The 12928-nt window shown below is 37.0% G+C and overlaps 1 protein-coding gene across 2 annotated transcripts in view; it reads left to right on the top strand.

Annotated features, from left to right (window-relative positions):
- Window positions 1–9423, top strand: part of LOC124605916 (calcium/calmodulin-dependent protein kinase cmkB-like) — a 363431-nt gene extending 354008 nt beyond the window's left edge. For both annotated transcript variants that reach the window (XM_047137869.1, XM_047137870.1), the window contains exon 7: window positions 6611–9423. In XM_047137869.1, coding sequence (XP_046993825.1) covers window positions 6611–7745 — 1135 coding nt within the window. In that variant the 3' untranslated portion in view covers window positions 7746–9423. The remainder of the gene's footprint in view (window positions 1–6610) is intronic.
- Window positions 9424–12928: the final 3505 nt, after the last annotated feature.

Here is a 12928-nt window from a genome sequence, read left to right as displayed (position 1 = left end):
TCTTTTTGGTAGCACAGTTAATTCCCAAACCACGTTATCTTGTAATGACTCCATTTCATTTTCCATAGACTGTTTCCAGTGAGCACTTCCTATACTAAATACTAAGAATTCATCAATGTTGAATAATTTTGCTTTTGATAGAGGTGGAATGAACAGTTGCTCTTACTGTTACCAGAACTGTCCTCTTGACTCTTTGATTTGTGACGTTTCTTTGTTCCAGTTGTTCTCTTCTATAATTTCTTGAGAAGCATAATTTCTGTATTTATTTTGCTCAACATTCTGTAATGGTAATTTGACTTGTCCTTCACAACTTCCAGGTCTTTATGGCCTTTTTCTGCTGAGAATGGCTTTGGTTTCCTGTTTCACCCAAATTCTGTAATGCCCATCTCAATCGTATCCCAACAGATATGCACGACATATTTCTTTACGTTTTCTATTGTTTTTTAGAACCCATTATACATAAATATTTTATTCTAGGTTTCTTACCCATCCACGGTGTCACTCAGGATTCTTACCCATTTACAACTTGAAAGGACTAATGCCTTCCACAGGTGACTTTGTAGTTCAATTTGCAGACACTTCAACCAACTCTGCCACATGGCTACAGAGAAATCAGCCTTTTTATATGAGTTCTTGTCAATTCAGCTGTAGTTCACTTCTAACACTCACTTCCAAGATTTTGTTTTTGTGTGTAGGGTGCTGCTAGCCTCTGAGTAACACCTGGTATATCCTTAACAGTCTATCAAATTCTCCGCTGTTGTCACTTACTAGCTTTTTAATTGTTGAAGAAAGTGTTTCAATGTGTCCTTAACTTCAGATGCTTATTGTATGAAACAGCATTACTGAAATTACATGTAGCTGTTTTGAACACAACCGTATATTTCTTCTTTAGAAAAGATTCATTATCCCCTTATCATATTGATTTTTGGGAGTTATGTTCCAAAAAATATTTTTTATTAATGAAAACATCCTATAATGAATGACATTACATATAGACATATAAAGACAGCTTATAAAGCTCAAAATAATGAGTTATAAACTTTGAAGATCATAAATAATAAAGTCTCGAGTTTACTTGTGCAGTAGACTTTTACTGAAATATTGTGAAACTTGAAATCACTTTTTGGTTTCTGTGCAGCTGTGAAGTCTAACCATGTTTTTCATAACAGGTCTGTGTATGTACATCTTGAAGGAGCTGGCTGATGCACAGTGGATATTTTTGTCTTGTACCACTTGTGAGCACTAGTCACTCAAATGATGAAATGTTGTCACTTTCAGTCTCTAATGAAGTAACATCACACCCTTCGTCACTTTCTGAGCCACTAAATTCAGTGTCAAATGCAGGATTACTATAGCCATCCTTTTTTTGAAAGCTTTGCATAAACAATAATATAGGAGAGAGCCTGACAGTGTGAGTTTTGTTGTCGAGTATCTAATGCTGCACACAGTGAAGACAATAATGTCTGTTGTCTTCTTTCTCTAACTAATGTGCAAATGATGTGCTTTGCTGTAAATGCGTGGCTCACAAAATATCTTTTCCAAGGGAACACTTGCCGCTGTACAAGAAATGAATTCTTAGTTGTGACTATGAACAACCATCAGCCGTAATTAGGAGTGCCACCAATGAACGTTTTTGCCAGACTAGGACTTGAACCAGCACAATTTGCAACCAGACACAAACTTCCATATGTCATCAACCATGTGTTTACAACCTGCATTCGAACATCCATTATATATATTTCCATACAGGAGAGACGTTTTACTTCAAAGTCGCTCACCCGGTGTCAGCAGATAAATATGATACTGCAGTGCCTGTATTATTCCAAAATATGATGCAAAGTTCCTTTGGAAATTCATGCATTTTCAAAGGAACAGACACTGGGGTGGCTAAAACCTTTATGAAATACAAGAAATGTATTTGCAATTGTGAGTATGGAAAACGATAATGGAGTGAAGACGGTAAAAATTTGTGCCGGACCGGGACTCAAACCCGGATATCCCGCTCATTGTGAGCATTTGCCTCACCTTGTGGCTATCTGAGCATGACTCAAGGCCAGACCCAAACTTCCATATGTCATCAACCGGTAAGGCGTCCGCTCATGATAAGCGGGAAATCTGGGTTTGAGACCTGTTGCGGCACAAATTTTCATTGTCGTCATTCCGTTATACAGCTGATGGTCGTCCACATTCGCAACTGCAAATAGATTTCTTGCACATCCTAATGGCTTTAGCCTCCACAGTGCCTGCATGCATGCCCAAAGGAACTTTGCATTGTAATTAGAAATAACACAGGCACTGCTGTATTGTACTTAATCCTTTTTTTTCCGTTTCTAACATTTTGACATGTCTCTTCCAATCTCATCATCTTCCATGATACAGCTGCAATAATGGATTCTCTTCAGTTGTGTTTACTAGGACAATTTATTTGGGCAAAGTGGGTTGAATGTCTGTCTTGTACAATATTCTGAAAGGCTCCTGTGTTCCATGCAACACCAGTCCATCACCAATGTTAATCCAGCATTGTCTTGTTGATGACTTAAATTCACTTTTAGGATTCTGACCATGAGAAAGTATCAGTGAAGACAAGTTTATATAGAACCATTAAACATGCCGTAAATCCAACAGCATCATAGCCTATAGATGATAACCTAATATTGCCCCTTCCCACTGCCATTAAAGGTTCTTTTCAGCTGCCTCCACGCTGTGTGGCCTGTCAAGTCTTAGAAAGTCTTTAAGATAATTTGAACAGTTGGTTACATGTCTTATAGTACTGTAGTTGACCCACCATGATGCTTTATCTGCTTCAACTGAATAGGCAGTAGCATTTTCACAGCTATCATAACTTCTGTTTAGATTGTATGGTGGTTTTCCATGAGAAATCCACTTTCTCCAACCCTTCACCCAATGATCCTTTCTTTGACAGTTATTGCAAATGTCACCCTTCTGTGACTCCTCCATAAAGAATTTGCCTTTCCCATTTTGTTTCCCTTTCCTCATATTTACCATTAATACTTCTTTTGGTGTTTTATACTACTTTTAGTGTTTTGTCAATGTTCAAATTCTTCATATAATTCTCTTGAAACCTATGTAACTGGACTGTTACTTCGTCAGATGTGCTCTTTTATTGTGTGTGTTAGTAACATCCAATTTGGCTGATACATATCGTACTCATCTAGCAAAATTTACAACATTTTACAAACTAACATGAGATATAGCAAACCATTTATGTTTTTACTTGAAGTTCATTGTGTAACTTGTTCCATAATCTGTTAAGTCTTACTGTGTGGCTTGAAACATCTTCACCTGGTATCCAATTAAAGAAGATAATGTCTGTACAAATTTTAAGCAACTGAGCCTTGGATGTGGCTTGAAATTACTGTTTTAAGGTATCCATGTAGCACTTTTGATACACTTCACCACTGTTTGCATTTGTTATCATACACATTTATGAACTGTTTGCCTTACGATAAAAAACACACTCTTCTTTGTGCTTGTTGACAAATATTTCTGTTGCACCTTCTTCCAGTGGCTGAGGTTGTACTAATCTCTTGTCAGTTACATGCATTGTAAGAGGTATGCCCTGAAAATAAGTACTGTTTTTTGGAAAAACTAATAAAAACATTTTCAAACTAAATTTTATTTTTACTTCAAAGAGCATTTCTTAAACTATTTTTCTACATAGTTGTCACCATTATTGAGACATTTGTCATAGCAGGAAACCAACTTTTCTATGCTGTCCTCATAGGAAGATGCAGCCAGTGAAGACAGCCAGTGCTGAACACTTTTTTTGTGCGTCATTTTCTGCTTGTTGAGTTCTTTCCCAGGGGTGAGACCATCAGTGTGGTATGATACTGTGAAACACTGAGAAAACTTTGGCATTCAATTTGAAACAAAAGGTGTGGAATGCTCGATCAAGGCATTGTGTTGCACATCCCTGTTCCACTGGTGTCACTCAAAACCTTATTCAGCAACTTGGTTGGGAACAGTTTGATCACTCACCTTACAGCCCCAATTCTGCAGCTTCTGACTTCCACTTGTTCCTGAACTTGTGGCATTATTTTGAAGGATAACATTCTGACAGTAATGACATCATGGGCAGCATCTTTCTATGAAGAGAGCGTAGAAAAATTGCTTTCCTGCTATGACAAAGGTCTAAACAATGGTGACAACTATGCAGAAAGATAGTTCAAGAAACGCTCATTCTTGTAAATATAAATTTTGATTAAAATAGTTTTTATGAGTGTTTTTCCCAAAAAGTTACTTCCTTTCTGGATGTGCTTCGTACTTTCATGGTAATCTCGCAAGTGTCCTATTTTTGTTTCTCATATTTTCCAGTCAGCTTCTCCAATTAGTTGTTCTAAGTACAGTTTTCTCTGACAGATCCATTTCTGCAGAACTTTTATCTCAGTATACAATGTATGATTAGAATGCAATTTTTGAATACAAACATTTTAACTTAAAACTCGGTTGTTGATAGCGATAACTTGAAAACACAACGGACTGTACTCTAAACTCAGTTGACAGCACTACAACCTTAACTGCTTACTATATTTGCTAGCATACTTAAAAGTTCTCTTTTCCACACTTAATTACACTTCCATGATTCAGAACAACATCCTCCAAAACAGTTACTTGGAACTGAGCCCATAACCTGTTAAATTTAATATTTTACTTGCAGTTTGCAAGTTAACTGTTTTGCGAACTTTTATTCTCGATCATTCAGTGTTCTAAACACTTGTACCCAATAAACTGGGATGCTTTCCTTAGCATTAAGTGCTACCAACCTTGCTTAGTGCTTAATTGAAATACAAATACATTTAGAAATGTAACATAAAGTGGTTCTGTAACTCAGCAAGATTTAAGTGGATTACTTCTAGAAGCTAACAGAGCATAAATTTTACCAGCTGCAACCTTCAATGTTTATACTTGAATAAACATACGGAGGAGTGTGTTGGAAATATAGTATTGTTTAGTAAAATTAACTGAAGCTTTCAGTGAATTAGTGCCGAGTGATCCTTTATACGACAACTTTGGTTAATTATTGCCAAATGATGCGTCATCTCATAATCTGAATTTTCATGTCCTGCAGGATATTTTACTAAATTTATGTACTTATCACACACCTTATAAAGTACTTTGCACAAAGAAATAGTGCTCAAGTGCTCATTTGTTTAGTCATGTATTCAGTAAAAGACACCAATACAAAAATGCTGAATTGCGCAATACGTACAAAGTTGAATATGGTTTGTTATATCCTAGCTTCTAAACTTGCTTTCTTGTTCAGAGTGCACACGCACGAATACTGTTGCCTTTGTTCCTAAAACTGCAGCCCAATACTGGTATGCATTTTATCTGGGTAGTCACATGGAAAATAATTCTGGGTAAATTTGCACATCTGTTTCCACTTACAAAGAGGTAAGGTCACTGCATAATGGGAGACCAAAGTTCCCATACTTCTGAGTCTGAGTGCCAGGGCTAAAATCAGCATTCCTGCACAGCAGACTACACTCCTCCTGATAAATTCTTCAGTGTTGTTGTACAAGATATCAGAAAGTACACCTGATGAATATTTGCTGCTAATTTTTGTGCAGCAGTATTTCCTGTTTAAGAATTGCTCATGTCAGATGAGATTTTTATTTTATACACCTTTTTTTATTACCTTCCCTGTTTGAAGCTTGTAATATAGGCAACTACAAGCTTGTCAGACCAGGTTATGTGAACTGTCTTCATGAGTTCTCTCACCAACATATCCTGTCTCTTGGCTCTCTATAGTCATTGCTATTTACATTTCCTGTGTTGTTACTTGTAAAGCCAGTATCGCTTCCCCTTTATGTTCCGTTTGGAAATGTTGTACTGGAGGGATGACCCTGTTAAGTCAATGTAAGAGCTCAAATTTCTCCAGTGTTATTGTCATTGCTATTTTGCATGTTGTGTTTGTATGTGGGAGAAGCTAATATGTCTCAAGAGTTTTTTCAGTATGTACACTCTAGTAATTTTATCAGTACATCAGCAGTATTATTAGACACATTACATTGAATCAAACAAAAAATGATTTGGTAGGCTACCAACTGTATCACACACACACACACACACACACACACACACACACGAACACACACACTACATTACGCGACAGCTTATTTATTAAGTTTTATGCTAACACACTCTCTATTGTTCAAAATCCGCTGTACATGTACAGTTATTTGTCTATCAAACAGCCTCCCCACCAAGCATCTCATTTGCTGGGGGGAAAAAAGTTCCTGATAAAGGCACAAAAGTAGCAAGTTTTGAATAAAATACTAAAATACAGATACAATACTTAAAAAAGAAATAAATAAGGTTTATGGGCAGAATATAAGTATATGCCGACTGTTAGTTGCCTCCATTCATTAATTGTCAGGTACAAAAGTACACTTTACTCCTAACAAAAGTAATAATTTGATTGCTGAACTGAGGAGCAGGAAATTGACATAATACAATAAAAAATGTCTTGTTAGAATTCATGCTCTTAACTTTTTGATTATTTACATATTTAGTTATGAGTGTGTAGGATGAGTGCTATATTTCAATTGATTCATTCTGTATTTTCCTTTTGTTGCTTCTTTTGCAGACGGAGACTGTCTACTCAAGATTGCCTTGCTCATCCCTGGCTGTGTGGTGCTTTCATCCATCCATCTGGTGGTGATGAGAGGTTGATTGTCGCCACCAGAACTGATGGAAATGATGGTGAATTGCTGCACAATGGCGAAGTGAAATATAAGAGGTGCTGTAGTGAAATACATTTCACAGAGCAAAGTGAAATGATGGAACAAAATGGACACTCTTACGAGCATGAAACCCTACAGTCCACTGCTTCCTCTAAATTAGAAGGAGACGATGAAGTTAGGAATAGAGAATGTAAAGAAGCAGATGAAACACAAGTGAACCAAACTAGAGTCCAGTGTCATGAATGTGGTAATGGTATCAAGAATGAGGATCAGTTTGGAGTAATTCTTTCCAATGGTGTGGTCCATGAAAAAGACTGTAATGGTGAGATTGCCAGATCGGACTGTGTTGATGGCACTAAACAAGTAGAATGTAGTGAAGAAGTAGAATGCAACGGCTGTCATAATGTGGGTGAAATAAACGAAGATAATAGTAGTAGTAGTAGTAGTAGAGAACTAACAAACTATAATGGTACGACAGATGTAGGAAACTTAGTTCATCTTAAAGGAAGCAATGGAGTTTCAGGATGTGATTTGTTTGTGCACAACAAAGTTATAAGTAATGGTCTGCATCCAGAAACCACTAAAGGATCTTCAGAGGTGTCAAAAAACTGTGACGAGAGAGAGGTTTGTGAGAAACATGTGAATGGCTTCAGAAAAAATGATGACATAGTTGATGTAAATTTGTTTGTGGGACTGAGAAATACTGTGAAAGGATGTACAAAATCTGTTCCTGGACTGAATATAGAAGATGAATTGTATGTAAGAGGAACAAAAGAGCACAATGGAGATGTGGGAAACTCCAATGAAATAGAGATCGATGAAGAGGGTTTACCAGTAAAGCGCTCGAAGAACTGCTGTCGGCGGTCCTCATACCCTGTTTCGTCATGTGCTTCGTGTGCCCAGTGCAAAGAGCAGTGCTGCCACCTACATCCCACACCTACCACAGACATCCTGAATCATATAGGAAGGCAACATCGAATTACCAGTATTTCGAGTCCTCCAGTTGAAATAACCGTGGACAGGGGAATCACTTGTTGAAACCGAAACATGCAGCCCCATTATTTGTGTATTTAACAGTGCGTCAAGTGCAACAGACTCGCTGGCCGAGATTTGCTTTTGATGGTGCAGATAAAGTGAGAGTTCTGTGTAGCATGCTTGCATAGCACATGCTTAATTTTACTGAATGTGTGTGAAAACTATTTAGATTGTATGAGAGAGAATGTGTTGTATGAATGTCCCAAAAAAATGTGTGATATTGTCACAATATATAGCCCCAAAACAAATTTTTCCAAAGCACAAGTGAATGGCCATTGTTGAAATACATCAGTTCGAAAGATAATTTGTGTCCATTTATTTATCAACATAGCAGTAGACCACTAAAATTACTTCATGGTCTTCAAAACTCTTATTACTCAATATTCACCGTCTCTCACCATGGCTGTAAAGTTGGTCGTTGCCCTGACATTCCCTCCTCTATTTTTGTTTGTACTCTTTCTTTTGTAATCACAGAATGAGCTACTTACTGACAGCAGTGTATCTGTCAAGGATGTATGGGAATTCCTCCCATAAAATGACTATAATACTGTTTTTATGAATTTGTGACTTTAGTTTATATTAGATGACAGCACAGTGCTGTTATTTATTGCATATAGAAAGAAATGCAATGTGAAACTGTGGCATGAAATATTTATTTCATTTGTGGAGGTCGAAGTGAAACAATATCTGGATTTATCAGCTTGTCTGCCTCCAGTACAAATATAATGAGCACAAATTTAATATTTTGTTATTGACCTGTTACATCTTGAGGTTTGCTGCTGGAGAGCGGTAGAGAGAATTACATCATATTCAGTACGTACCTCAGCCAAAAAGGTGTTTTCCTTTGAAGCACGTTGTAAAGATGATTAATTTCGAACACTAGGTATGAAAGGCATTTAAATTGTCTTAGTTAATTCAGTAAACTGAACATGTAATAATAATCAATTAAAACATACATATACAAGTAAAATGTAGTTTGTGTTTCTGGATTTATTCTGTACTGAAAGAAAAGTTTTTATATTTTTTCATATCTCTTAAATTAAGCCAAGGATAATCGCTGGTTGATAAGCTTCTGTGCCGTCATCGTAATAGAGGGAACATGAAAAGCCATTTTCTGACAGTGGACATGTACTCCATTTTATTTCTTTAGAAGCTGGAGTGGATTAATTTGTTGTTGTTTAACTGAAAGATTACAGTTACATGGTGACATGGACAGCTTTATTTCACAATTGAAGTCTGGTATACATTTTCATTTGCTTTTGTATCTTCTTGTATTCTGTCACTTTGAAATAATTTTATTTTTTGTAGTATTTGTGCAGTCATTTGAAATTTGTTTTGTTTTTATTGTATAAATATATTGGCTGTGTTTTGTGACATAGTTGGTGATAATATTTTCTTGTACAAGAATTTTCATTGGTTTACTGCAGATATTTCATTTTGCTTACCTATGTTTTACAGTAGTCTAATGCAAAAAAAGTCAGTCTTCAGTCAATGATTAAATGTAGTTTATTCCATGTTGTAAATATGCTCAGTTGTTGGGTTACTTCTGTACACCTAAGGCCAAAGATAGACATAAGGTAATTTTATTTTGTCTAAATCGTTCTTATTTCTAAAAGGTGTTTCTTTACATTTTTCTGTGTAACAGTATCTTGCAATAAATGCAATCATTGTTTTGTTGGAATTTTTATATGTTTATTCTCAAGAAGTGCACACATTTTATAAAACATAATTGCATAACTCTGCGAATTTTTTGCAGCCAAGTTTACCCGACACAGATGATGTCATGGAACATTTTGACAGACAACAATAACTTTTAATGTATATATATGGATATAGATAATGAAGTAAGAAATAAACAGGAAAAAATCTGAGCTGGAATAACAGTAATATAAAGTAGGATATTGCTACTCACCACATATAGGAAGCATAGAGCAGCCGACAGGCATATTTAAAAGCAGCCTAAGCTGTCAGACAGAGTTTTTCTCTGGAAAAAAGGACGGAAAAACCACACACACACACACACACACACACACACACACACACACACACACACACACACAGAGCCCCTGTCATCTCTGGGTGCTAAGACCCGACAAGCCAGGCTGACACCCAATGACACCTCTGTGTGGTGAGCAGCAATCTTTCCTGCTTTGATACTGTTGAAGTGAAAACTAAAATTGTTAACAAAAGTGACAGAAGCACTTGAAGAAAGAAATTTTATCTCTCTGGACTGAAAGATTTTTCTCTCTACTCCAATCATCATTCATTCACTTTTCATAGTTTGGCTAAGTCATTCCTAGACCTAAGAATGTTTAGGTGCCAGAAAGCGGCAAGACCAGCAGTTGTATTTACCAGATTATAAGACAAAGTTTTTGCCAAATTTGTCAGTCAGAAAATGTGGGGTAATCTTGCATTCGCAGATTAAACTGTTGCTGCTGAGGCCAATGTTTTTAAATTGTTTAAAAGATAATATTTAACATTTACAGATGGAGCTTTGGCTGTTGAGGTTTTATGCAAATTTATTTTGAACAATTCCGAAGAGTTAGGGGATATCAAACAATACGTGCATTTGAAAATAGGCTCGAGATCTGTTGGTACACCAAAGCTCTCGATACAGTATCGACCGTGCTCGAACAATCTTGTGACATTTGCCCCTAGGTGCTAGTGCAATGGATATGTGAGAAATTAAGAACAAAGTCATTATAACAAGCTAATGCTCTGCTTAAAAAATTGACAGTTTTGTCAAACACAGTAGGAAATAACATTCAATTCCATCAGCTTACCAACTTTTATTGTATTTGAACAGGTTTGCAACAAAAGTTCTGAGGTAAAGATTTTGTCCTTCAAAAGCCATTACTTGATTCTGAACCCAAGTTAATATTTTATTTGGTTATGAAAAACTAATGATTCATCAAGTGGTTTGCAAATGAGAAATTTTCTCACTAAACATGTATTAGAATACCAGGAAAATCATTACCAACTTTGAGACAGCTTTAGAACAAGATGATAACATCCAGCTGAAACGAGAAGGAAAATTAATCCAGACTGAAATATCTAGTAAACGAAATAAATCGTATTACACTGACTATAATTATTGTTGTGAGAATACCCATTGTGGAGATAGTACAAACAGACGTCACTAGATCGCAGGGTGAGTGAAAATCCGAGAATTGGACTGAATAATGGTGTGATCTTTTATTTATGTATTACAAGGGGCGTTCAAAAAGTTTTGCCCAGTCATCTCTAATTTTTTGTTGTTTTTTTGTTTTTTGCAAGAGGAGAATGAAATTTTTTGTGAACATACTTGGAACATTTAGCTATTCAGTGTAGCCTCCATCAGCTGTGGCACATCTGGCTCAACGTTCTTTCCAAGATGTAAATGCATTTTGATAAAATTCTAGGAATTGACTTTTAAATCATCCCTTGACACGTGAAATGTTTTACCATGCAGGTGGGCCTTCAGGCGTAAAAATCAGACAGAGCCAAGTCTGACTGTAGGGAGGATGAAGAACAATTTTCCAACCCATTTTCCTGATTTTCTCCTGCATCATAAGGGCGTTATGGTTTGACGCTGTGGTCTGTGAGTCTTGATGGCAATGACGAACAGCAACGGTCTTGGTTGATTGTGGAGCCAGGTTCCAAAAAGTTAATGAAAATGACACCACACTGATCCTAGAAGAAGGAGGCCATCACCTTTCGGCCTGCTGTTTGTGAAAGTCTTGGTTTCTTCTTCCAATAGTAACCCAGATAATGCCACTCCATGGATTGGGTTTTGCTCTCATGTTTGGACAAAAATAAGCATGTTTCTTCCTGGGTAATGACACCGTCAAAACACTGTTTCCACTCTTCAGTAAAGGTCTTCATCAGACCCTCACACACATTCTTCCTCTTCATTTTCATTTCTCTTGCTAATAATCTAGGCACCCAATGTGCACAGATTTTCCTGTACTCTAATGGCTGTACCAGTGATACCACACCACCCAATAATAAAAGAGTCACTTCAGCAAGATGTCATGTCATTACACATCTGTCATTTGTATGATGTGGTCAATGGTCTCCTTATTCACATCACTCACTGCCGTTGATGGTCTACCGCATCGTGGATTGTCCGATAGAGAAAAATCACCTTCTTTAAACCTCTGCTACCACGACTGGATACTGCTATGATCCACTGTGTCCTCCCCTTAAACAGGGAGCAACTTCATGTGAATCGATGTGGCAGAGTCATCGCCTGTCTTGAAGAGGAACTCCATCACCAACCGTTGTTACAGCCTGATGACTACTTCACGGTCCATTATGGCTCACCTGTAAATAAAAGAAAATAGTTTTATACACCAACTTACAGCTAAATGTTCCAAGTATGTTCACAAAACATTTCATTCTCCTCTTGCAAAAAATTAAAAAAAATTGGAGATGGCTGTGCAAAACTTTTTGAACCCCCTTTGTATTTGCTGTTGTTATGTATGTCCTGCACCCTATAAGATATTGCCATCAGTGTTTCACTGCTGCATAGGCCTAGCTCTACGTAAAGTTGGAGGGGGAACTGTGACCCAGCTTGGCTGAGAACTATGATGAGTGTTGGGAGGGGAGCTTTGAGCAGGCAGAAATATCATCATGAATCCAACAATGGAAATATATACTGCGTACTTTGGCCTTTATGAATATCTAACCTGTTTAAACTGCAGTTTGCCTGAATCCATTTGCACTGAGAATCAAACTGATTTTAAAATTGAAAATTCTCTGCAGTAGCGTACATTTCTGCATGCAACACTAAAAGTCTAGGTGGGGGCCAGTGGCAGACTTAATGCATTTTGTGCAGCAATATTGTACACACTCACTGTGAGGTATGACGGGAAAGATTGGGGGTGTGTCAGCTTCTGGTTCTACAAAGCCAATTAGAGAGCAGCAGGCAGACAATATGTTTGGTAGCAATAGAGACTGTAACACTCTTATGTCAATAGAGAAGCGAAATCCGCTATATGTATGGGTGGAAATCAAGTGTGTACTTAAGTCCCACAATAATCACAACCTCAGAAATTGCAACGTATCCAGAAGAAACAGCCAAATATTTGTGACAGCTGTCCTGTTAGGTGTGGTGGTGTTGGTGATACTACAGACAACAGGCTAAATAAACAAAATAGACAGTGAAGATAAAAATTAATGCAAATAATTTCTTTTTGTTTATT

The sequence above is a fragment of the Schistocerca americana genome, chromosome 3 (assembly GCF_021461395.2).
Source record: "Schistocerca americana isolate TAMUIC-IGC-003095 chromosome 3, iqSchAmer2.1, whole genome shotgun sequence".
Classification (NCBI taxonomy): Eukaryota; Metazoa; Arthropoda; class Insecta; order Orthoptera; family Acrididae; genus Schistocerca; species Schistocerca americana.
This window is presented reverse-complemented; position numbering and strand designations above follow the sequence as displayed.